The following is a 26,750-nucleotide window of genomic DNA, read 5'->3' as shown; positions in this document are numbered from 1 at the left end:
TAAAAACATGCTTTAGGCCTCCATTTTTATACAATTTCCTTAGCACAGTAATAGTCACCACAGCCCTTTAAAATGAAACACTGCCAGATCTGAGCACTAGCATGTTTCCAACAGGTACAAAACCAAAAACAAATAACAACAACAACAACACACCCAGCAGTCTTTGTTGTTTTTTCAACATGCTTAGTGCAATACTAAAAGGAAAAGAGTTGCTAAGTAAGATCAGTTGATCTCCACTCTGTACTCCAATACGTAACACAATACCGGAGCTAAATGCTGCCAACCGGCAATTTTCCCATGGAGTCCACTGTTTTAACAGTTGCACTATACAGAAACATTAGCAAGGCCACACTTAGCCTTGGCACAACTGCGAAACAAGCTCCTAACACCAGCACTAAAGCAAAGCCTAAAAAGAAAAGGATTCGTCTAAAGCCATTCTGACAGATACGCTCTACAGCAATGAAAATTAAAGAAACTAAGTAAAATCTACACTAACTTGAGACTGGCTCTTATCTTTGATATAGTAAGTTATCTACAAGTTATAATAGCTTTGTCTACTCTTCATGAAGACTGATGAAGTGAAAAAAGCTAATCCAGCTTTTTTTTTTTCTCAGCAACTAGCATGCCTAAGCAAAAAGGTCATCAGGAAAAGGCAATTTTTCCATCAGTGAAAACATTTTTAAAATTCCTAATAATCTATTTAGTATTGAACTCTTACAGATTACTCCAAGTTAAATGTAAACTTTCTACACAAACCTGGCACTGAAGTCCTCCCACTAAGTCTTCAGCCATGTGCCTGTGGAGTGCAGACATTTACCCACGACTTCAAATCAACATTATTGATGCAATTATGTAAGGTTTTTTTTGTTTGTTTTGTTTTTAATATAATAATTAGCTACCCTCTATTTCTGCAAAAGTTTCCTATTATGTGTAGTTCGAAGATGATGCTCTACTGAGGCTTCAAATAAAAAAAAAAGAAATCAGGGCAATGGGCGAAGATCAGCACAGTTTTTACAGCCACGTTGAGGAAGTTGCTAAAACCAAAAGCTGGATCCACCCGAGGCTATTTTCAGTGCCGCATTCCACGCTCCAAAGGCAAAATCTCCCTGCAGGGCAGCTCAGGGCGCGCCTGCCTGCCTCATCCCACAAGGCAGTTGTTTGAAGTCCTTAAATGCAACGTGCAGGCATAAAATAGCCAGCCTGCTTTGACTGCTGCGTGTAATAGTCAGTCAATCTGCAAAGTGGATTTCAGTTTACCAGCACTGCCACCAAATCTCACCAGCACTGGTACTATAGTAACTAATCCCCCATCCCCAAGCACTGTGTTTAAGCTTACAGCAATCCTTTGGTGTTAAGGCTGAATTGTACCTACTATAAGTAACATTTAAAAATTATATAGGAAAGACTATTCAACTTACCCGTGATCTAAAGGTGGTATTAAAAGTAACAGAACTAGTCTGTATAACGCAAAAATCAACAGTTTGAAAGAAGCTATTCATTAGGGGATCAGGTTTGTTAGGTTTGAATTGTGGTTTGGAAGTGGCACCTGACTGCCACCATCCATGGGATGAGCCCAGTTAACCAGAACTCTTCAATGTCTTTGCATTTGCTAGAAAGAACTACAGGTAAATTCTGTGTACAGGCTGGCATGTGGCATTTCTGTGCTCCAGAGTCCTCTGCACAGCGCACTTACCAGAAATTTACCAGGCTGTGAAGTGTTACCATCTATTAACTCACTTTTCCCCTCAAAATTGATACAATGAAAAGCAGTAACAGATGGAAGATGTATTTAAAAAAATAATCAGGGAATAAGAAGTATTTTGAATAATCCAAATGCAACCAGAATGACATGGTGTCAAAATTCCACAGTGTCAAGATAAGCCTCGATTTAATGCAAATGCAGACCATAGCTTAAGAAAGGTTTAGGGTTTAATGCCTGATTGCTTTGAAATTCCAAGTTCCGTCATCAATTTAAATAAGAAAAGGACTGAGTTGCAGCAACAACGCACAAAGCCAGCTTTTGCCCCATCACTTTCCAACTTTCACTGTGATGCAAGAGACAATATAAAAGAACAGGGAGAGACCAACACGAAGCAGGGCGGTGCACCATTATTTCACCTAATCAATAGCTAGATATTGTCGAGTCTTTGAGCAGATACAGAAAACCTCTGAGAACTTGGGTACAACTTATCAAATAAATCTGTATTCGTTTCAAAGCGTCACACGGTTACTTTCCACCTAATTCTGCCTAAAGTGAATTCTTATTTCTTTAGCCATGGATTTAACTGTTTGCATTTGTCTTCTCAACCTCATTGTCTCTTAGATTAACATTGGACTACAGCTAATAACAAACTGAAGATACAAAAACCCCAAATGAGCTTTTCTGCACCCTGCAAAAATCAAAGACTCAAAAACTAAGACATAGCAGAATTTGTGTTACTGGTGCAACTGCTATTTGGTATCCATTTCACTCCTGCTGGTACAATTTTAAAATTATTATAACAGGTAAATAATGAGATCAGGTTTCTGCAAATATCATGCTTCTTCTCTGTGCCCTGCTTTTTCCTCGAGAGCTTTGTCTATCCAGCACATTAAAAGCTGTGTGGACCTGGGGAGGGAAAAAAAAAAACAAAACACAACAGTATGCAGTCATACCTGAGCCAGTGTTCTCACTGGCACTCTCAAAACCATTTTTGTATTTTAGGTTATACCAAAGATGCATCTTTCTCATCACAATATTTTCTCTCCCAAATTCCAAGTTTGTCCTTGAAAGCATGTGAACAGTACAGGCTTAATTAAAAAGAGTTTTGAGAAGACATATATTAAGGAGCTCCATAAATATAACCATTTTCCTCCTTGCTTCTCAGAACTTGCTAAACCATTTAACTGACACTTCCCACGCAGCTTCAGTCATTTATCAAGGAAATTGTTCATTCCACCTAGTCAAAAGTTCAGCAAAAACACAGGTAAATGAAAGCCAAGTTTTGTGTAATTGAACACATTAGCCAAGCACTTATCACCAGAGTTGGTGATGTGACTTACACAGCCTGTGCCTGCCACAACCATTTTCTACAAAACTCATGTAGATTATGTCACTTGAAACTCTGGGCTGACGTCCCACATGGATTGTCAGTTTACAGCTACAATCACTCTTCCAGAAGAGCCAAGGATTTACTCTTTGTTTAATGCTGCTAGTTCCAATAACTTTTAAAACTTTTTTCAATTCCTCTACTCTCCTTGCACATTCCAAGTGAAAATTGATAGAAAACTATATGAAGGTATGATGGTTTCCTAAAATTATTACTTCTAATCTAAGAATAATCTTGTAGTCTTTTTAAAGGAGTCAAATTGCCCCCTTTTTACTCTGCTTTTTATGGATGTTTCTGCTATCTCTGCTGAATTCTTACCTCCAATATAAGCGCCACCTTTTCAACCCCTGCCTTAGCTATTAGTTTTTAAATGTATTAATGGGACACTCTTACAGGTTCTTATGCAGAACAGGTTATTGGACAATAATACAAGTACTTAGCTCTCCCTACATTAACAATTAAAAGCAAATATATTCACTGCTTTCATCCAGACTTCAGGAATATGTCCTCAAAGATTTGTCTTCATCCCTATTCCCCTTGCAAATTCCAGAATTACTAGGACTAGTTATTTAAATAAAGGTGTATTTTCTCTGTTAAATTACTATCCGTTGTATAATTAAAGGTTTACCATCTGCTTTGATTTCATGCTCTCTTTGTGTTATATAGAAGTAATATTTAACCATGAATTTATTTTGAGGTTTTGTTTATGCCTCCCTCAAACATCCTTTAGGTAAAGTTCTTAAATGAAGCTGTAAAGGCTTCTAAATCTCTTAAATTTCCTCAACTGCTTTAAAATATACTATACTTTTAGATAATAGCATTATTAGTTATTCTTGCAGTTTAATTGAATTCCTAAATTTACTGATTCACAATTAACTGTTACTCAGTGGTCAAACAGTTATTTAATGCATTTTATTCCTTATTACAGGTACAGGGAATTCTCGGTCATAAACCAGACAACCAGATTATCATAAATGCTTGAAATATCAGGGAAATTATCAATACAAGCCAGTATTTTATCAGCACAGAAATCTAACTCCTGATGTTGGGATTTGCAGATGCATAGAGCATCTGAAAACAGCATTTAATATAAGAATAATCAAGTTTGGTTTTCACTTATTGGTGTTCCTGCTGTATCTCCCAACTTCCTCTATTGCAGCCTCTCTTTTACTGGAAGATAAATCGGAAAAATTAGCTGAAAAAATGACTTCTAAAAAAAAAAAAAAAAGATTCCTGTCTATTGTTGAGACGTATGCATGCTTTGATGTTTGTTTGGTGTTCTTTTCCTTATATAAATTTATTTCATCAAGAAAAACTCCGTAATTAAAGAAGCTCTTTTCTCTTTCATGGCAGCTGTTCAGCCTTTCTAAAGCCTGTAAATATTTTAACAGTATCTATTGACAACATTTGGATTCAGGCATTAAGCTCCAATGCTGTTCAATGGGCAGCTGGCAAGCCTTCCTCCTAGTTCCATTTGTGTATTAGAGCACAAACACACTGCACATTTGAGCTGATCCTGCAATATTATTTTATCAGGACACATGCTGTCCCCAGATCTGATGTAGATGATCCACTTAAAAGCGCCATACCTCAGATACCACACAACAGCCCAACATTTCCTGTATTTACTCTTATAGTACATCACCCAGAACCAGAAGGCTGTTTTTCTTGCACTGTGATAAATCAATCCCTGGAAGAGACACTGAATTCTTTCAATTCATTAAAAGTTTCCTCTGAAATATTTTCTACATTTGCTGGTATGTTTTGAACTGGATGTTTCTCATTAAAACTGTAAAGCAGCTACATGTACATGTTGTGAAATATATAATAATACAAAACAAAAATAATTTCCCTGTAGCTAGCAAAATGCTAGGGTTTTCTAACATTTCTGTTCTGTTTAGATATATCTGCTGTCTCATCTCAATCTGAAGCCTGCGTTATCTGTGGCAGAGTCCCTGTTCTGGTTCGAACAACTGTCAACACCAGCACTAATTATGTTAGCTCTCAAACTATGAGAAGTCTCTTTAAATAGCAGACAGTAAAATCAGAATGGAAGACCAACTGTTCCTGTTTACCTCTTATCCATTCTTAGTTCAGCATCTCGAAGGCAGAACAAGGGTAGTGTCACCAACCCACCGCCCCAAGTGACTTGGGACGTGTTCTTTTGCAAGTTACATACTCGCAGAATGGCAGTGACGTATTTAAACCAATCTTTTATGCATAAAACATTTCATTACACAATTGTTGCATAAATCTTCATTCACTTTCTTTTGGCAAAGGAATGAATTTACATGACAGTGGTCTATGAAGAGTTACTTTTACTGAACACTTAGTTTGATCAAGCATTCATCTAGTTGTAAGCTGAATACTTCTTTATCTAATATAACAAAGGCAATATATAGCTATGTGATATGAATCACTGACAAATCAGCAATTGCACAAGAAGGAAGACAACTGCAAGCTGAAGTGAGGATGAGATCACATTTAGGATGCAAAGGTCACAGAACTTCCAATTTAACACCAAAGATTAGGCTGTTGTTGAATTACATGCTTCTCATCACAACTAAAAGACAATTTTGAAACAAACAAAAAAAAAAAAAAAAAACAAAACAAAAAAAAACAAAAACAAAAAAAAACAAAACAAAACAAAAAAAAAACAACAAAAAAAAAAAAACACATTTTTAAAGAAAGTGTAACATCATTTAGTTGAACAAATTCAGTTCAATCATACTGTTTTAGGTAGCCTTACAAGAAACTTGTCTAAAAGCTGACCTGATCATAACTTTTTTAGTGTTTAAAAATACTCTGATTTTATACAGAGATACAGGTTAAAGTCAAGCCAAATTTCACAATATTTAAGAAAAACTTAATACTCCCTTATAATTTCATAATACTCCTCTGGAACTCATGCGTTAGCTCTCACTTGCTGAATGCCACATGAAATCCCCATTTTTTGACGCAGGTGGCTAAGACTGAACTACAAAATATTGTCAGGAAGCAATACTTCATGAACGAGTAGTGAGAGGACTGCCTGACAATACTACAGGACCACTTGACAGCCAGTTAGTAGGTCAGCTTACCAAGTCTGTCACACCACATACTGAGGAAACTGGTACATTCTTGCTCCAAGCCAACTTTTTTTTTTAAATATAAAGATCATTCCAGTTTCATGTCATTTTTGGCCCAACACAAGGTGGATGATGCTAATGGAATTCCCCCCTTGAAAGGATCCAAAGGAACCTAAATTCTCACAACTTAGGATCAAATTTCTTTTAGTTCTATACAGATCTTAGTATACTATGAATGCACAGAAATTACTTCCACAGACTCTTCTCACAGCACAGAGCATGCATTAATTTAATTGAACTGTTTAGTCCTCATAATGCCAACATAAGTTTAGCTCAAGCAAGTTAAATGTGTGTGTTTGTGTTAAAGCTTCAGTTTCAAGTATTTGCATTGCAACGGTGTTACCATCTTGGAGAAAGCCATGGAATTACAGAGAAGCTAGCACTGCCAGCACACCACCGCCTGTAGCACTTCAGTCTTCACAGTGGTCTGTTCCCGACTAACAAAGAAATCGTGGTTTCCCACAGGACTACTTATTTTTATCATTCAAGTCTTATGATTCCTGTGAGGCACACTATAAGGAACCAGAATCTCACTGGAGATTCTTCCCAGACGAGGAAGAAAATAACTCAAATAACAGGACTTGAAATACACCAGGACATTTTTACAATACTGCATATACTCATTTCATTTTTTTTTTTCTGTATAGCTTTTGATCTAGAACTAAAACGCTCTCCTATAAGAAGTATGACTTCTCTTTCCATGCTGTAATATTATTTTAAAAAGGAAAGATAACTTACAGATATCCCTCACCAAACCAGAGAAAAAAAGTGCAGCACCTTTATCTCAATAAAATTGTATCTGTTTTTTTTAAAAAAAGCAATACAATGCAACATACAAAACTACATTTCTTAAGAAGATGGGCTATCCACAAGTCAGCTCTTCTGAACACAGAAAGTGATGCGATTGTCTCAGCAGCCTGTGTTAGTAAAGACCAGAACGTTGTAATTAGCCTTATAACTGTTAATACAAGGAATCTACTAATGATGCTAAGATCGAATACTCCTCCTTTGAAAGGGGAAGCATAGGCTAGAAACTGGCTGACAAACAGACTCACGGCTTTCCCTTCAAGCTATTGTATCACCTATCAGATAAGGAAGTGCTGAAATGAAAGCATGGCTTTACTGAAGAGGAAAGATTAAGAAAAAGCCCAGGACCAATTACTGTGTGAAACCCTGCCTGGCACAATTACAATTCTGAAAGGGGAGAAAGTCGTCTTGACAGGACTCAGCTAACACAGCACCACCATCCTTTGAATAGCTAATTCTGATGATACACTATCTTGCATGCTTTTCACTAGCTGCCTAACAAAGCAGATTCGTTTTTAAAGGAGCCAACCCAGTTTAAAAGCCTTTTACAGCGCTTTCATCACATTCAAAAAACTTTGGCATGAGTCTTGACCCAGCAGCAGTGTCCTTTACACACCACTAGCCTAATCCTGAAATGATTTTAAATTACATTTTGGATTTACAATTCATCAAGTTGTCCTGGCCCCTCAGTTAAGAGCAGCACTCAGTCTGCTTCAACCTGTTTTTATAGATATTACTTGAAAGCATCAGCTCTTCTCAGACTTTTTTGAGCTGTCAACCCTGTTTTATAGACAACTTTCAGCATATTCTTCTGAAAGTTGATCATTAAGCTTTTAGGAAAAAGATTTTCATATTGCTTTTACTGTACTACCCACAAGCCCTGTGAAATGCTCATGAAGAGTCAAGGACTTCATATTTTAACTTCCCTTTGCAAAGCATTCAGGTTTTTTTTAGAGGCATTTGTAAGTATTCAAGTAAAGTAAGGAGTATGAAGTTGTGACATATTACTCTATATATTTAAAGAATAAACAATTTCAATAAAAGAATATGGTAGAGGGTTAGTGGATCTAACCATTATTATTAGGTTTTGCTTTCATTTAAGCTGCAGCTCTTGTTTCAGCATCACTTATCAGCCATTGTTCATATTATTAAATAAACTAAATAGACTACTGAAAATCTTCAGCTTCTAGAAAAGCAAAAATTCTTTCTTCCTAGAAGATACTTTCCCCCAAACATTTATTGTCTGTTTCCTGTCCCATTCCCCCACCCTGAGTTTCCACCCAGTATAAAAATCAATTTTGATCTAGTCAGAATTCTATAGTAACTATGCACACACACAGTACTTAGCCATGTTCACTTCATTGATACTCTGTATGCTACATTTTCTGCATCTATTTCAAATACATAAGATGCTAGGAAAGCCCAGCTTTTAAAGACCACAAGTAACACAGTGCAAACAAAAAAAAAAAATCAAAAATCCTAACATAATTTATGTCAAGGAGTCTGAAATACCTATCAGAAAAACTGGAGAAGATGAAATGTGCATGGTTAAATTCTCACAGATACAATGCAGGTTGAATCTCTTTAATTTGAATCTGCAGTAAAAGTCACTTCAGAGGATAACAAGACATGAATTAATTTTGCATTCTGGTACATAATTAACGTCTAAGAAAAGGTTAATCACGTAAGATTACAACAGTAATACTGTTACAGCTATGCTGGTCTAAGAATACAAGGCAAGACTGGTAGAGCAGATCTAATGGAAGAGATTAGTTCAGTCACATGAACATGAAAAGGTCACAGAAACACTTCCATGAAAGCAGCCCTTTCCCTAGACTACCTCAGTTCATCCAGTAGATGGAGATTTACATCTCCTGCTATAAACTTAGATTACTGAAGCATTTTCAGGTATCTGCTGCATACTCACTTCAGTAAGGGTTTTATGTTCCTATGCAGATGATATTTAAGACTTCAAACTGATGATCAATAAGCTAGTGTTTGGTACTACCTTTGTCTACTTAGCCTGCTGCAGAACTTTTGCTAGTGAACTCTATAGAAAAGACTTGTGTTATCTATTCTACATTTATCTCAATTACCTCAGAAAACACACATTCCTCCATTCTGATGAAAGACAGCAGCTTGCATCCATATCAATATTCAAGTGAATAACAGCATTGTACATTAACAGAGAATCAAGCATTAGAAAAAAAAATCACCAAAAACAATCATGACAGCAATAAGCATCTTTATGCATCTTTAACATTTTTTGCAGCAATTTTGACAGCATTTCAAAAAAGAAAAAAGAACAGAAAAACAAAAGAAAAAGAACAACTCGAGGCAGAAACAGCTCAAACAATTAACAATACAGTGCTGTGATATTTAAGTCCCAGTGACTCAAAACTAAACTTCACTAAATTTAATGAGCTTCTAAACTGCTTCCAGGCAACACCAAAAGCACTGTCAGTCACATGTGGCTATGACTTTCATCGGGCATCTAAACAGCACACAAATCTGCAGCTTTGTAGCTACTGGCCTATAGAGCACAGCTTTTAAAGGAACAGAATCACAGAGGGAAAAAAAAGCACCACCAACAAAACTTACATTAGAAACTGCCAGATGAAAAACAACAGAACACCAACTAAAACCAAACTTTTGCAACCATCAAAACACAACTTTAAGAGAAAAAATAAAACAATACATCACACACAATATCATTCAAAGACTGCTTCTGTAGATATGTTGGCTACATGCTGATGTCTACCCAAGTCTCCAATTGCTGATAGTGCACAAACGTCAATGAAAATACAGAGATCCCCTCCTAATGTTACTTTGCACAAAAGTAAGTGTTGCAGCTTGTGCTTGTCACTGCACTGGGATGTAAAGTGATCACAGAACAAGAACTGTTACTGGGATTAATGGTAAGATACTAACACTATCTATCATCTATCACTTTAACACTTTAAAACGTTAAGAAGTTTTGTTGCTGTAGCACACAGTGCTGTGTTTTACATACTATTACTGAGAGCCTGATCACCTGAAAAAGACAAACTAAAAGGCTAGTTATTATTGCCAATGTCAGGCATCACAGAAAAAAAAAAAAAAAAGGATTTCACTGTTGCCTTAGCTAACAAGGCTGCAATCCCCAAAGCTGTACACTGGAGATATGTAAACTTGAGATCATTTACTCAGTTGTTTCTGTAGTTTGGAGACATCTTGCCTTTCCAGAAGGATGTAAGCCACAACAAAGTCACCTACAGGTGACAGCTACACTTCTAACTTTATCATGTTACTGGTGATTACTGCTACATCTTCCCATTGTGCTATATGTTCTAAGGAAAGCCAAGTACAACACATTCTAGATGATCTTGGTGTATGACTGACTGAACAATCTTATTTACATTACAACTTCACAAAACTTTACACCCTAACACCTAAACTGCTTCAGTTGCTCTTAACTCCACAAAACTCAACCCAAAACGGAATACTTTTTTTTCTGGTGCCTGCCTCAAGCAGAGAGAGAAATCATTTTAACCTGAATGAGATAAAGAAAAATAAATAAATAAATAAATAAATAGAAGTTGTGTGCCCAGCTTTTTTGGAAGAAGTGAAGACTGTTTTTGGAGTCACTCTAGTTGCCTGGAAATTTCAAGCTGTTTTTTTATAGCATAAATATTTCTACTTGAGAAAAAAATCCATGTAATTGTGCCCGTAACATATAATTCTAGAAGGAAAAAAAAAAAAATCAAAGAAAATCACAAAAGTGAAGTCTCTGACAGCTCACAATGGCTGAGTACATCAGAAGTTGTGTTTGTTTGTTTTCCTGTTAGGGTCTAAATAAATCTATTCCCGCCATGTTAGTGCAGACCAGAGGACACATTCATCATTCCTATTAAGAAACTGAGCATCCTCTTACTGATCTGAAGCACACACTGTAAACCTTCCATTTCCGTGTTGTCTGTATGCCACCAAGAAGGTTGCATAAAGAAAGCTGTACTAGTTACAATTTGAATGAAAGGTTCAAGCAAAGGGGGAAAAGGTGTAAGAGAGAAAAGAAATTTACGAAGAACTAGGGAAGAAAGAGACAGACTGTCTAAGCACAAAAACTCGGAGTTTGGCTCATCTCCCCAGTCCTGTCTCTCCCAAAGCTGAGGAAAGACTGGATTCTTGGAGCCTGTTCCAGGAGTCCTTGTTCTTCTCACATCGATGAACTCACTTGCAAAACATCCTTCTCCCTCAGTACTAGTGTAGTTCCCACTGCCATTGATGTTACTACATCAGTTTAAATGGCAAAGGTCTACACAAACACATTTCAACCCAACAGATAACCCACGTGGCTATCAGTAAGATGTCACACCGTGCTGTTATGTTTGCACTAGTTTTATTTTTAACTACAAATAGAGCATTAGGGTTACAAACTCACACAAATTAAGAAAAGCTACAATTAAGACAGCCTTGTGCAACCCTCATCCACCACTTTGTGTGCTTGTATTAAGACAGTCTGTACTTAAAATCCCGCATTCTGTGTTCTCGAGGTGAACATTCTCTACAAATGAACCCGGAAACAGAACAAGAAAATGTTTACTCTACACTTAATGCCCTACTGGTTTGAAAAGTTAAGGAGACCGTGATGCATACATAATGTAAGACTGCAAAGAGAAAAGGCAAAAGGAAACCAGGGAACAAGGCTACCAAAAGCTTTCCTTGCCACAGCCACAAAGTTTCTACACAGTAGGCCGGTTCCTTCCCCAGTCTTTATATTTTTTTATGTTTTTTAATGTTTCTTATTTTATGAATATCTATTTAGATAACCTGGAATCTAATTTGTGCACATACTCAGCACTTCTGGTGGCAACTCCAACCTCTGCTTTAAATGTAGGAATTGCTTTACACCATGAAGTACAAATAGAGACAAGACAGTATTTTAATAACATTCCTGTTAGGTGAAGGAAGTTCATTACTATTAATTACTTTGATGTTATGTTGATAACCAGCAAAGGAGTACTCAGAACTAACTTAATATATCTGCTTTTTGAGAAGGCTTTGGCTAATATAGTTTAAATAAAACTGGTCCTACACAGAAAACCCTGAGGTTAAAACTAAATACCAGATAGCAGCGGATTAAGTGAATACAATCTATCTTAATGCCACAGCTGTATGAAAAAATAATTTGTACATATGCATTCACATAGCTAAAAGGTATAGCTAAAATAAGTGCTTACGCTGAGCCATAACCCTGCACAATTTATACCTCATCACAAAAAAAGACCAACCTGAAGAGTAAATCAAGAGCTGAAGTTGTAAATAGTGTAAGAAGTTCAGTTATACCCTTAGAGAAGCCATGGAAGTCTATGCAACTTCTAAGCAAAGGAATTGTGCTAAGAGATGTTACAAAAAAAAAATAATTAAATACCTGATTTACAAATAAAAGGAAGAAGACACTTACCTTATTGCAGTAAAGCATCCAGAGCTCATACAGCCTCTCCCGGGATGCCATTCCTCCCCTTCCTCTTCTGCCTGACACCAGCGACTTCTGTTCAAGATCCTACCATGCTCCGTTCTCAAGTGCTCTTTCCGCAGTTTTTGGTTTATTATTAGTTATATCATAACCCAAGAAGAAGTCAAGGATTAAAATAACAGGGTCTCAGCCTCTCCTTTTTGGGTAAACAACGTAGCACAACACAAGCGACTGAAGACAACAGTCGAGCATGTCCGTTCTTCGCCAGGGGCACTTCGGGCGTAATCTCTGGAAGTGAAAACATACCCTTCAGGCCTGTGGGCGAGGAAGGAGGAAAAAAACACCACAAATCCGGACTTTAAAGCCCACAGACGACCTCGGGAACTACACGGAGGGCGGTCGCGTTGCTCTCGTGCCCGGCACTACGCTCGCTGCCTCATCCTTCTCAGAAGGAGCGAGCTGAGGGGAGGCAAGGTGGCGGAACCGCGCCTCGCCCGCCCGCCACAGGGCACGCCACGGCCCCGGCTCGGCAGCCGCAGCCCCAGCCCCGGGCTCCACAGCCGGCCGCAGAGCCCGGCAAGCCGAGGCGGCGGCTGCCCCAACACCGCCGCCGGCCGCGGCCTTTCCCGTTCCCCGCGGGAGAAGCCCAGCGCCGCGCTTCGCCGCCGCCTCCCGGGCCAGCCCCACCACCCCTCGCCGCCACCTACCGAGACCCCGACCTCTCCCGGCTCCCCCCCCCCGCACCACCGCGGCCTCTCCTCTCCCGGCAGCCTACCCGGGCCACGGCGGGGGGCGGCCGGGCAACGCTGGGCTGTGGAGGGGGCCGGGCCTCGCCACATCGCCCGCCCCGCCCGCATTCCGGCACACGCCCCGGGCCGCCGCCGGGGGGCGGGCAGCCCGCGGCCGCCATCTTGGCTGCGCCGGCCGGGCACAGCCTTCTCGCGGGCGGAGCGCCCGGGGCTGGGTTCCTGAGGGAGCCTGTACCTCACACACACAGAGCTCGTGTAGAGAGAGCACTCCTAAATGTCAGATTTCTGAAAGAATTGTGAAAAGGCTTCCCTCTGCTTACTGGTGTGGCCCTTCTCAAGCACGTCAGCAGTGTGCTGAACAACCCAAGGCAGGACACACACAGCAAAGGGCTTTTCCTGCGTGCTGCTTCCATGACGTGACGCTTCCACTGCTGCCAGAGGGATCTCCCAGACAGTGAGGCACACGGGCACCCCTCCATCCATCTGCTCCCTCAGAAAGTGAGTCTGGAGATAAATCAGGGCAAGGTAGCTGCAAGGAGACATCTTCTAGGGGCAGCACTTTTTTCCCTGTGTTCTGTCAGGAGAATCCCATCCCTACGATCCCAAGGCTTCAGCTCTACTCCTGCCACCATTTCGTCTCACCCAGGTAAATCTCAGGAAGCTTCACTTGAAGCAGAACTCACCATTCGCTGTATAGTCAATTCATTTGTAGGGGATTTCCACAGCTCTCCAATGGTTCATGTTGTATTTGGAAACCCCCTGCAAAGGAATTCATTGATCGTGCTATATAGTCATATCATCTGCTGTATAAAAAATTGCTAGAGTTGGATATGTGTTACTAAGAGCACAGATAGTTTGAGATCAATCCCTGCACATAACTTTGATTGCTTTATTCTTCAGTAAGTTTCCCTGTAAACATTTAGGAACTGATCAATGCTCAGTGTTAGGCCATGCCAATCAGCAGTGCAGGTGTAGAAGTATATTTCCCTGCAACATCTGAACATAGTTCTTGCCATGGGTGGAAGGAAACTGACCAAAAACAAAAAACAAACAAACAAACACTCTAAAATTATATTTAGTTGTGTCATACATGTGTTTTGGTGCTCAGTACTAGCCACAATGCACTCCCACCTTGAGGTTGCTATGTGATTTTTTTTTTCAGTCAATAAAAAAAACAAGTTCAGAGTCCAGTACTATCCTCAGAGCAGGGTCTGCTATGCTTAAAGCACCTCAGACCCCTGCCCAAAGGCAGCCTTCAGGAAGGGGGGACATCTCGCCTCCTCCCTGGAGAACTTATCTCAGGGCTTGAGTTACGCTGGCAGCTCCTCCGTGACAGCCAACCTGTGTTGCCTGTGGAGTAAATGCAAGTCAGTATTATTTGTCCTTTCACAATAATGAGGTGAAAAACAAGCTCTTTGTAACATACTTTGACATTTAAGAGTTATTTCATCTTCTTAGTGTCTTTTCTAGAATAAACAAAAGCTTATTTCAAACTTTCCTTACAACTTGCTTCTTTGGAGGCCTACGGAACACTAAATACAAACTCAAACTTTCTTTGAGATATTGCTCTATTTTCTTTTATTACTAATTTTTGCAAGTGATAATAGCTGTTCTCATATACAGAATACTGCAGTAGGCCTCAAGGAAGCAACAGGCTCACATGCTAATAAAAATGTGATACACCTGCCTTATTAAGTACTTCCACCCACCTAATTGGGATGCTCTCAGACTATAAAGCAGCCATTTTCCCCTCTATTAGAGCTATGGAAGTATAGTATATCTTAGGGGTTTAAGTAATGACTGATATTTTCTCCTTTTGGTACAGGCGTTTGATAGGTATTGTGTATTCACCAACTCTGTAATGAGGTCTTTGTTGTGGTAGAAAAATAAGAGAGTTGTGTGGAGAAAAATGGGCTACAGTTTCATCCTTGTAGGTCTAGTATACTTTTTATGTATGTCTTAATGCTTATCCTCAGAAAAATCTAGTTAGGGTTATAAAAGTCAAAGAACAGAGGAAGATTTTTTATTTTTTTTTTTTTTTAGAAAAGAATTGCCACCTATGAACATATGTTTTAAAGTGTGAGTACTTAAAGAGTAATCTATTCATGGAAGTTAACTGTAAACTTGTTATTGCTTGACTGACTTCTTATCACCTTTACTTCTATAATTATGTACTAATTGCTTCATGAACCTTAAGCAGCCAGGTAAGAGGTGTTCATTTGTGTTTCATTATCCTTGAGCTGCTGTCTTGTCGTAAGTATCTATTTATAACAGTGTTTTTTCCCACACTCTGTTCATCACTTGTGGTTTTGTAACTTATATCATTTCAGTAGCTGTATGTTAGTGTCTTACTACACATTGAACTTTTCAATTAGGAAGTTTCATTAATAGAATGGGTGGTGAGAAAGATGTGGATAGGGAAAAAGGCAGTAATTTAAGATCAAGAAGAGTATCAGTGATCGAACTGGCTGTATTTGTTTGCAGCTTTGAATCTAGCAGTCTCCAAAGCTGAAGAAAACAACAAAGAACAGACATTTTATAATAATGTTATTTCTGAATTATATTTTTCTTTAGAAGCAAATGGGATAGTCCATACTGACTTGCAGATAAAATCAACCGGGTTTTTTCCTAAGGCTTCTGCTAAGATCATGCCCTGGGCCAGCAGAAGAGCTCAGATACTTGGCAGGGCTTGAGTCTGAGGTTTTCCTTAATGTCTTAAGGCTGATGTATTGTTTACAAATAAAATACTAATAATGAAAATGTGAAATATGCTCAGAAATGGGCCTGCTTCTAAACTTTTCCATTGTTCTTTAGCCACAGAGCCTTGTGAGGACTCATAGAGTAATCCTTATATTGTAAGTGGCCTTGGTAGCTAGGTGTAAATCTCCAGCTACCAAAGTACCTTTTTCTGTATGTAAAGAAATAAATATTTGTGAATCCTACTTTTTAGGCCCTCAGGCCTGATTAACCTTGCATGTGGGGTGGCTATTGGAAAGGAGCATGCTGGCTGTTGCAAGATGCCAAGGCCTCTGAGATGGTGGTTTGCAGAGGGCAGCACACTGCTGGCTTCTCTTGAGTTTCTCTGCCTGTGATTACACAAACTGAGTGTGCTCTTGTTGCAATGGGTAAGGTAGCAAACTTAACCAGCATTCAGCCTTCCTTCTGTCACCATGTTCATGTTGTGCCCCAGGTAATTTAGGACTTGTTAATTGTTTGCAGGATTTGGAAATGGGAAGGAATTTGTTTGCCCCTTGATACATAAGCTAGTATCTAAAGACTTTAGTTGCTTTCTTTCCAAATGTTGGAGACTGGCCACAGCTATATGTGGGAAGTGATGATCTGGCTAATAGCATTAAGTCCCTTTTGTCCCTGGTTGCACTGCTTTTATGTATTCAGGCTTAAAACATTCAGCAGACTTAACTTCAAGAAGGAATTTACCCCAGGATGGCCTGGAACCACGGTGGTTTTGTCCTCTGTACTTTCAGCTTGCTTCCCTAAGGGGCCTTCAATATAATGAATTCTGTTGTAAGGGCCTGGGCCTTTTTGATCTTTCACTCCTTTTCTGTATCAGGAGCTTCTTTACTAGAAGCCTTAAATCTGAAGTTGTGCTGGGAGGATTCTTGTATATGGTGCACTTCCAGTCTAGTTAGTATGCAATAATAGAGACTGTTCTCCATCAAAACTGGAACTGGCTTCTCATGCAAAGAAAACCACCTCTTTGTATCTACCATATTATTGCCAGTGCTCAGTAATGCTTTCATGTCAGATCATTCTGGTTTGGTTAAGAAGTCATTCAACAAATGATTTCATTATGTTCCAGTGCTTAGAAGGTCTACTGTGACTCCTGAAAACATTTAGTGCCAAAAAAAAAAAACACCCAACAACATGGCAGCTGTCAGGGGTTGAGAATGTGTAGGTATTGGCAGTCTGTGGCAATCTGTCTGGACTCCCTACCTTCTCTGATGGCAGGGTAAGGCTGTTTGGAGAATGTGAACTAAATAAATTTACAGCCTGTGGGCCCCCTGTCAGGTTAACTTCCTCTTGGCTTGGGCAGGACCCATATAAAGGGAAGCAACTGAAGGTAAATGGGCTCAGGAAAGCTCCAATGCTGCTAAAGGTGGCGTTCTTGCAAGATGTTAGTGTTGTGGTCTCCTAGAAGCAGGGCTGTTGGCTGCAGCACAGTACCTCCGTCTGAGTGAGGTGTGAAACCTGCCCTCTGCCCATGTGAATCCTCCAAGGGCTCTGCTAAACCAACTTTGGACACAGAAAGGGTATACAGACCTGAATGATGGCCAGTGTTGTAAAACGGGAAAGCAGAGTTTTTAGAAGATCCTGCAGTGTTGTGTAAACAGAATGTTGGTAAAGTATGTGTGAGATTTCTGGGGGCCCACCTGCATACTGAATGGGTTGTAGACTCCTAGCATAATGGGGCTCTCTTCTAGTTTCTGACCTGAGACCCTAGGGAAAGCTACTCCTTCTCCCTGCTACTGAGGGTCAGCAGGAGTTCATGCCTACAAAGTGTGAGGTCCTGGCTAAACAAAGGAGCACACTGTAAGCCCTGATCAGGAAATGGGAGCTCTGTAGTCCTGCACAGGACTGCCTGATTTGATGCCAAATGGCAACAGGAACTGTTGGGCACTATGACTTTCTTCATCATGAAGAAGTGATTAAGCAACTGAAGTTTATTTTGGTATCAGAGTGTCAAATAGTCATTGACAGAAGTAATTGGTCAATATTGCAAATACTGTAAATGCTTCTCTCTGTCTGAAGTCAGAGACCTAGTGTTACCACTGAAAGGTGGCTGAGCAGTACCTCTGTGATGAAAGTGGCTATGAACTTAGTACTTGAACTGTTTTTGAGAGTAGCATAGCTTTTATGGGGCCCTTTAAGATGTAAGGTATGCCCTATAGTAAATTCAAGCATAGTGCTGATCCCATGGGTTCAGTTACAGGTAGGATTTGTTGGTGTATTCTCTTCCTGATCATAAATTAAGAATGTATTTAATTTTTTTCCACTAAGGTCTGAGAAAATACTTTTCTTCAGAGGTGCTTCTTTTTTTCTTTTTTTGATTTGGGACTGCAGATAAAAATTCAGCTTGGCAATTTAGATACAGATTTCTTCTGTGCTTGGGCATCACTCAGTATTGGCTCATCTCCACTGGCTGCAGGGCAACTGCTCCTACCAGTAAAGTAAGGACGGGTTCTGAAACCCACCACAGTCACCAGACAGTTTCTGACTGCTGGGCTTTCAGTCGAAGGCTTAAAAGCATTGCAAGAAATAGGGGCCTAGCCCATATAGGCTCTAGAACTCCTTGGCCTTAATATAGCACTAATGGCACTACTCAGAGGAGTGTAGCTTAAGGAACTGCTGATTAGGAAATGTCCAGTGTTGGCTGAAAGGATCCAACTCTGGCAGTCATGGTGCCCCAGTCACTGAATTGCCTGTACTTGCCAGGTTGCAGGAGGTGCTGCAGTCTCCGGAACTGTGGCTGCTCATAAAAAAAAAAAAAAAACACACCTTTCTTTAGGGATGTGATGAGACAGGATGTCCCTGCAGTTGTTCTCTTGCAGAGAAGGGCAGTCACTCCTGAACTCCAGCATCCTGCCTCTGAAGTCATTCCTCTCATAGGTCTGTAGCTGGCTGTGCTCCTGGGGCTGCAAAGGCAAATCCAAATGTGGTTGCATGGGATGCCAACCAGCAGTTTGCAGGTGCATTCCGGATGCTAGTAACACAGCAGTGAATAGCCACTGATATGTGGAGAAACATCAGTTTAGTCAAATAAATCTGACTGGGCCCTGATAGGTAAAGCAGCACTATTGTGGGTCCTTTTTCTCTCTGGTGAGAGCAGGACTGCTGCTGCTTTGGAAGAGTTGCAGTAGGGCAGGGAGCACAAGTGGGGACTAGCTGAGATCACTACAATGCAGCTGTTGTGCAGTTAGGAAATAAAGGAATTAGTTCTCCTACATCTGTACTGTGCTAAAGCTTTCATCTCTTCTAATGATGCAGGAACAAAACAAGATCATTGTGATCAAACCAAGTTAATTATTGAGCACTCCAGGTCTTAGTGGGCAGCAGTATTTTAGTAGCAGTGAAATTGAGTTAGAGAAACTTAAATCAAGTGGCATTGTCTTGTGATATTACATTTGTTTGAAATACAGCACTTCAACCTTCTTTTCCTGTATATCTTAGAAGTATAAAAATAGGTGAAGCTTTAGGTCTCTTTCAGCAGATGACAAACTCAAAGGAAAACCAGACAAAAATTAAAACAATATTTCTGCATTTGAAAGCTTCCAAGTACACTAAAGCCTTTCTTCAAGTCAAGTTCTAGAAAGCCTAGGTAACAAAACTAACATTTGGCATTTCCTCTCTGCTATTGACAGACTACTGAACGATGTTTACAAACACACTTATCCCCAAGGAGTTGTATGTGGACTAGGTTGTTTGTCAGTGCTCTGTTCACTTGCTGTTCATACCTTTGCAATTTTTGCCAGGGCTTAGTTGTGAGACTTGAGCATGTGGGAGGAGCTAGCAGTCCTTTATATAAAAGGCACAGTGCTGCATCCAGAGGAATAGGATAAAATCTTTTTTTATTCTTTAAAAAGAATAGATGTGTTTTCCTCTCTGTTGGCTTTCTCTAAACAAAAGGCAATAACAGTAGATTCTGGGGTACCAACTTTGTAACCCTCAGTAAGCAGAGGATCAAAGCAAAGAGTAAGTCAAGTGATATTTCCTTTATTTTACTGATGGGAACATATGCAAGAGGAAGTGCTGGAACTCCTGTGTCTGAATTGCCTCATGTCACTTTATTTTTAATCTCTCCCTGTTCCTTCATTATATGAGACAAAGGCTTTCTAAAGCATATGGATTCCTGGTGACTTTGCTGTAAAACAACTATCAGAGTGTGCTAATAAAAACTGCGCTGGTTTTCAACAGCCTTCAGAACCTGTGGGTTCATCTTAGACTTGAGCCAAAATATCTGCAGTCACACAGTATCTGTGATGTGAGGAGCCTGGTTATTCACATCTTCCAACTGCCTGCAACTGGTATGTTGTTGTGACAGCTGTTTTTTACATGGAGACTTGAGTTTTTCTGGGGTGCAGAAGCACTCAGTGTAAGCTAGAGAAAACACGCTGCAGGCCAACAACTGTAGTGCCTTCCACCAACCATAAAATAAGTTTATGTAAACTCAGAAGACTTGTTGACAAAAACTTGGATGCTATCTGTGAATTGCCAGTACTCCTCTCCCTCTCTAGCACCCTTTTTCTTAATGTGAGCTTGACATTCTCTGAGCATTTGCAAACAAAATCAAGTAAAACCTCCCAGCGCTTCTTGAAAACCAGGTGTTCTATTTCAGGTGGAGAACTTGAGTCATTTACTCTGAAAATTGTAGGACAGGGCAGTCAGGAATCCAGGTACCCTGACTATCCCTCTGATCACTGAGTAACACTTCTGTTCATTCTTGCCTTTGCCAAAAGGAATGCCAATGTGTAGAGTACACATCACTACAGAGCCATGTTTCTCAATTGCACTAATGGAGCTAGATACTTTGGAGTACATCAGCATATTGTAATTGCCATCTGCAGAGCTAGTCTGTTTTTCTTCATTTCAGTCTTGCTGAAAGCAAAGACTGAAATTTTGATTCTGAGCAGGCAAGCAGATAACTGTGCTTGAACTAATGTTATTTTGCAAACCTGGGTTAGTAAATTAACCCAAGCATGGTGGCACGCCCATTTGCAGTTCCTACAAATGCACAGTATTCAGCATTTGTGAACAAGAGGAAATGCTTTTTCAAACCTCTGCCTTGGGAGCTGAATGTTTCATGCACCATTGCTCTTTGGCTGAAGAATAGTGTTCTGCAAACCAGATGATTGTGGCAGCTGGACAGCCTACTTTGTGCAATAAGGAAGGGCAGGCAGGAGGACAGCGTTCCATGTACAAAAGGAAGGAAGAGAAGGGTAAGACACTATTTGCCTCCTCAGTGTTGCCAGGGAAAGGTTTGTGAAGCTCACTAACACGTTATTGTTGCTAATGGGTTGTATTTGAGTGTGAGACAATGGATAAATGAGGCCTCTGGTACAGCAAGTAGAAATATGGATTTTAAGCAGTCTGCCTCACTGCTGTAGGAGTTGCTTGGCCTTATTAAAGGACTCCATTAACTGAGTGTTTACCAAGTAAAACAAATAAAAGCCAGCCATTTAAAGCCCAGATGAAATGACTTAAAGATGTAGATAAAGTTAGAGGGTGTCCTGGTGGTTCAGTTCTTCCTACTGCTTTCTCTTTCCAAATCTACAGCACTTTGATAAAGAGGGTCAGTATACCTCTAACTGTGCCTGAAAGTCACTTGGAGGGAGCAAGGGATATTTAGAACCTACTAGCCAAATTAGGGAGAGGTTAAGATGTGAGATCCCCTAACTGTGTTTTGTTACATTTTATGATGGCTCTCATTCATTACTGCACAGAGTGCCTGCTGGCACAGAATTCAGGTGATTAGTAAGCATATATGTAATTACCTGAAGGATAATTAATGCTGCAGTAGACTTTCCCCAGCACAACAGGATGTGGTCCTGTTTCTAATCCACTCTGGTATGCTTATGTCATTCCTTCTGCATGCCGAATAGCCTGGCAACTGAGGGATTTGGCTGGATCTCCTGCCAGAGCAGATCAGTGCAGCTCTGCAGTTGGTAGAGGCAGGGTGACTGACACCAGCTGATCGCCTAGCTCATGAAGTACGGGTTCACTGAAAGGTGCTTTATATAGGTGGTGTGATTTAAGGAGTTAAAATAATTTCTGGAGGAAACTGAGTACAGCTGGGACTGGGGTGGTAAGCGTTGCTGGACTAGTGGTAGCATAGAGTAGCTTGTTTGTACCATGGGGTGTAAAGAATTTGATGCCAAATACAGTGTTCACTTTGTTCTGTGTTCCACTTCATCCTTCTGTCCTTTTTCACCTCAGTATATCACTAGATATAACTATTAATAGGTCTGATTCCCTCATCTTATTTTTTCCTCAATTTTACAAGTTCTGATCTAGGAATGGGTGCCAGTTCTATGGAGTCTGGTTAGCAATATGCAGTCAGACCTTTAACATTTATTTAATGTACTCTGAAGAAGCTGGATAACTAGTAGTTTTTTTGTAGGTGTTATCCCTTTCCTCTGAAAAGGCAAAAGAAATCAGATTTCACTCTGGACTGCACAGCTATAATTCATTTGTAGTATTGCAGGAACATTAGTTTGAACAAGGATTTTGGAATGCAGTCACTGTTTACTTAGCATGGGAGCAATAACTTGGTGCAAGTCAACCAACCTCCGCAAAGAGCATTTTGGTATTTACTGCGTCGTAGCCAAGGAATCTTTTGTATTCCCCAGGTTTCAGCCTGAAGTTGAGCATCTCATACGAGATTCAAGAACCATCTAAAACACTGAGGGAATAGGTCTCAGGGAGAGGGCTGTCTTCTTGGACTGATGGGCAAGCATCAGGGAGTTCATTTGACCTTGGAAGCAGCCTATTTCATAAAGCTAAATCTTATGGGAAACAGATCTTAGCAGTGGCAAACATAGCAGAAATGTATGGAAGACTGGAATTTAACTTTCTGATATTACTGAACAGTTTTTCTGCAGAGTTATGAGAAGCATGGGTATGTAGGGTACTTCCATAGTTGGTAAGATACTATACAGTGTAACCCAGAGCAGTGGAAGTGCTTTAACAAGTACTAATTCTTTGTTACGATTCAATGACAAAAAACATATTAAGTCAATTTGAAATAGGTATAACTTTCCTAGCATAAAATGGTTCAATTGGTTATGAGCAAGCTGTGCACATCGTCCCACAGCAGAACTTGACAATGGCATGTGTTGCTAGATGTTCTTTGTGTAATATAAAAACATTCTTTACCTGGTGGCAGTCAATCAGCTTTATTTACTCATTTAAGTATGAGCAGGCCCTGGAAATAGCACTGACATTGAACAGCTTATTTACTTCATCTCCAGTGAAATTTTGCACTGCATTCCTGAATGTTGCCTGTCTCTTGAGTTACTTGAGGAGGGTGTGTAACTATACTCCTAAAGGGTAAAGCAGGTTTTTCAAACTGATAGAATGCCAAGGAGAACTCACCTGTAGTATTACATAGCAAGATCTGGTGGAGCTGCTGAGACTGAACCACTTCTGGAAGTCAGGATAGTCTCCCTGTCTTAAGTACTGATATCTTCAGCAATTGGGCTTTATGTAAGTCATCCAGCTGTCTCTTTCCCACTCACATGCAGTTGCATTGTTTCACATGGAGCTGTAGGTCAGGGTGGTCACTGCTGCATTCATAGCAGTAGCCCCAGAAGCTCTTGTCTTCATTTAAAAAAAAAAAAAGCTATCAACTCTTGTGAAGACTCCTAGTCCATCCTAGTATGTCTCAGGGCAGGGTTCTGGCACTCTGGGTCTTCCACTACCTTTCCTGTTTTGGCAGCTTGCTGAGGTGAAAGCTGAGAGTTGTGAGCAAACACTGGTTGCTTTTATATACCACAGTCCTGCTTCTGCATCTGCAAAGTGTAACACAAGGGCCTATTCTAAGCTCTGAGGAGACCTCATGTGTTTTTTTTTTTTTAGTTACCATGTTCATTCCATTTACGTCATAGGGCTTTTTTAAATCATTTGCTGATGCTGTAAGGAAATTACTGTGTAACTGTAGAGTGGCTGTGCTTTGAGCTGGTATCAGCTGCTTCAGGTGGTGTAACTGACCCAACGGGGATGTGTCCAAAAACTTTCTTCTTTATAGTACCTCCTTGTCTGAAAAGCCATCGGACTGGGTGGACCTGAGCAATTTCTAGGTCTGTTGTACGTCTTTACTCTGATCACACCTTTGTCTAAATCTGTTCCATGGTGGTTCAGTCTTCTTTTTGTGAGAGCAGGAGAGGAGCTCTGCCTCCACTTTGTCACCCGTCTCCATCTCAAGTGGTGGTGTTGGCTTTTGGCCTTCTAATCTCTTTTATTGTGTACTGATTTCTAACATAGCCATGTGTTATGAGGAAATAGCAATGAAAACTATTTCTGTTCATGGTGGGTGGTTAACTGCTGCATCCCTGAAGAATACACAGATTGCTACATCAAATGTAGGAACAACTCAAAGGATTCTATTAGATGTTTACCAGTGTATCTGAATTAGTTGCTGATACTATAAATCAGTTCTTTCCTGTGAAAGTTTATTTTAAAAAATGAAGAGAAGCAAGCTACATCAAACCTGAGTTTCTCTCTATCTGGAACTGGAAAGTGTTGTTTTTAGCACTAAAGCATAGCTATTGTGTTATGGAAAACTTTATTCCTTCCTTTTGGAGCTTCTCCTGTCATTTTTTCCTGTTTGTTTGATGTGGGGCTGGATCAAACCTTGACTAGTTCTATGGTTATCAGTTTCTTGAACCTAGATCTTAGGCTCTTTAAAAATGGGCTACATCATAGAATATGCAAAGCTGGTTATATAAATATTTTGTAACACCACTAGGTGAGACTTAAGATCAAAAGAAAACTACTATACTCCAAAAACAGAGTTATGATCTTACATGTTTGGGAAAACTCATTCAAGCATGTAAAGACCTTGTCAACATGATTTGTCAGTTAACTTGGCATTCACCTTTGTAGATCTAATTTAAGAGCTCTGTTTGCAAGTACGTAGTCTCCACCTCCAATGGAACAAATGAGCATTTGTGGATGCAGCAGGTTTGTGAGACCTAGAGTACAGCTTTGCTTACAGGGTTTCAGGCCAAAGAAAAGGGCTTTCAGTGCTGTGGTAAAGAAGGGAAGACGTATCTTCTGGGGTGGGGGGAATGTCATCTTAGTCTTGGCATATGCTCATACTCAGGTTGTTTCCTCTCAGCTCCTATTAAGAATTCAGTTCTGAATCCCATAACACGAGTTTGGGCCTGAATCTCAAGTTCATCAATGAAACAAGGTATGAAAGTCAGCATCTGCCCAGTTCTAAGTGAACTTTGCCCCTCATATCTGTCCATTACAAACCACTTAATTGCTGTTGTTTCTAACTTTATCCCTATTAAATAATAGGGTATAATGTGCACTCCCCAGATCCAATGAGGTTAGATGTCCTTTTTAGTATATTCAGCCCTATTCTTTTGAGCTTTCTGGGTTGCCTCAGACATTCTGCCTTCATCCTATTGGATTTCCTTTGCTCATTGCCTTGTGGTGGTTGCTTGACTGTTCTGGTACTTGATTTGGTATATTGTTACTGTTACTGAGTTTGATTTTTTTTTTTATTGTGTGTTCAGTTTGGATTGCTGACCTGGACTCAGCTGAATTGGCAATGGGCAGTATGAGCATGCAAGAAATAACCAATACAAAAAAAGTAGTGCAAAGTTGGCTTGGTGGTTTGAAGCAACACTTAATTATTTCAAAGTGTAATCCCTTGTGCATGGCAAACTGGTGGATAGATTTTAACTGTTCCTGTACATCATTCATCTTTATTGCTGCATGGATTGCGCATAAGAGTTGTTTGAGCAATGAATGTTAATACAGGTCCCTGTGGAAAGCCATAAAGTCTGGCCACAGCTGACTTTGGCAGCCATGGCACATACTTGCTTCATGTAAACTGACTGCATGTTTAGCACTGGCAATGTGCAAGCAACTTGCAGATCACTTTCATGACATCTGACCTGGTGACAGTCTGTAGAAACTGACTCCACTTTGCTACAAACAAGTTCTTTCTTGGAGCTGGTGTGGGCTAATTCTTATTTTGAGCACCTCTGGCCATGGTTAACTATGGAAACCACAGCAGAGAAGTGGAATTTTTCAAGTGTAACTCCTCTTGTGGAGCCAGCATCACTTACCACAACGCTGTTGCAGACAGATGGAGTAAACCTCAATCTCTCATTGCTTTGACTCCAGTACTTGTTCTTGTTGCTGTCTGTCTTTTGAAGGTGCATAGTCCTGTGCTACTGATTATCTTGGTTATCCTGTTGCTTCCTCCGAACTCCAACAGGCTTCTCTGTAATGAGCAGGAAACATTAGCCATTGAAAAATGAAGACCCAGGCGGTAATCTAATAGTAAAGACAGTGTTGTAACAGAACAGCTAATGACCTATTTATTTGTTAAAGTCTTGCTGTTTATTGCAGGTCAGTGAACAGAAATCAGTCACAAGATGTTAAGCTCTCTCTAGCTGTTTAATCTTAACCCACCCCCCTTCCATTGTTTTGCTACTCCTGTGCTCACAGCAGTACCCCCAGCAATACCCCTCCCATCTTGTATTGACCACATTTCAAAGCACAGCTTTTGCCTTTCAAGGGATCAGACTGGTGCTGTTTGAGTTGGGATTAATTTTGCTCAGGTCCTGGCACTAGCTGCTGCCTACTGCTCTACTGACCTTGTTTGCAGGCAGAACAGGAGTCTGTTTAGAAGCTGATGGATGCCCTGAGTGCCTGTGCTGAGTGTGACAGGGCAGGCCTGTCATGGCAGTGAATGTGGGCCTTGAAGAGGCAGAAGCTGCTGAATGGGACTGGACAGTGAGTTCCTGCAATCCTGCTTCCTGCAGGG

General features: G+C 40.2%; 2 protein-coding genes across 12 annotated transcripts in view; one reads left to right on the top strand and one right to left on the bottom strand.

Moving 5' to 3' along the window:
* The window catches only part of NBEAL1 (neurobeachin like 1), an 85,070-nt gene extending 71,081 nt beyond the window's left edge, over positions 1-13,989 (bottom strand). For 5 of the 8 annotated variants that reach the window (XR_003498274.3, XM_027461106.3, XM_027461108.3 and 2 more), the window contains exons 1-2: positions 13,187-13,341; positions 12,468-12,767 (exon numbers count right to left, since the gene is read on the bottom strand). Coding sequence is in view for 7 of the 8 variants with exons in the window: in XM_027461106.3 (XP_027316907.3) it covers positions 12,468-12,518 (51 nt within the window). In the remaining variant the exon portion in view is untranslated. Of the gene's footprint in view, positions 1-12,467; positions 12,768-13,186; positions 13,396-13,911 lie in introns of those variants that run through there. The other 3 variants (XM_027461107.3, XM_072041042.1, XM_021270401.4) reach the window with 2 other exon arrangements.
* The window catches only part of LOC101801770 (uncharacterized), a 32,464-nt gene continuing 19,444 nt past the window's right edge, over positions 13,731-26,750 (top strand). For 2 of the 4 annotated variants that reach the window (XM_072041053.1, XM_072041050.1), the window contains exon 1: positions 21,078-21,183. In XM_072041053.1, the coding sequence (XP_071897154.1) occupies positions 21,093-21,183 (91 nt within the window). In that variant the 5' untranslated portion in view covers positions 21,078-21,092. Of the gene's footprint in view, positions 13,875-15,279; positions 15,433-21,077; positions 21,184-26,750 lie in introns of those variants that run through there. The other 2 variants (XM_072041052.1, XM_072041051.1) reach the window with 2 other exon arrangements.

Source organism: Anas platyrhynchos, chromosome 7, assembly GCF_047663525.1.
Source record: "Anas platyrhynchos isolate ZD024472 breed Pekin duck chromosome 7, IASCAAS_PekinDuck_T2T, whole genome shotgun sequence".
Lineage (NCBI taxonomy): Eukaryota > Metazoa > Chordata > Aves > Anseriformes > Anatidae > Anas > Anas platyrhynchos.
Note: the sequence above shows the minus strand (reverse complement) of the source record. Positions and strands in the feature narration are given on the sequence as shown.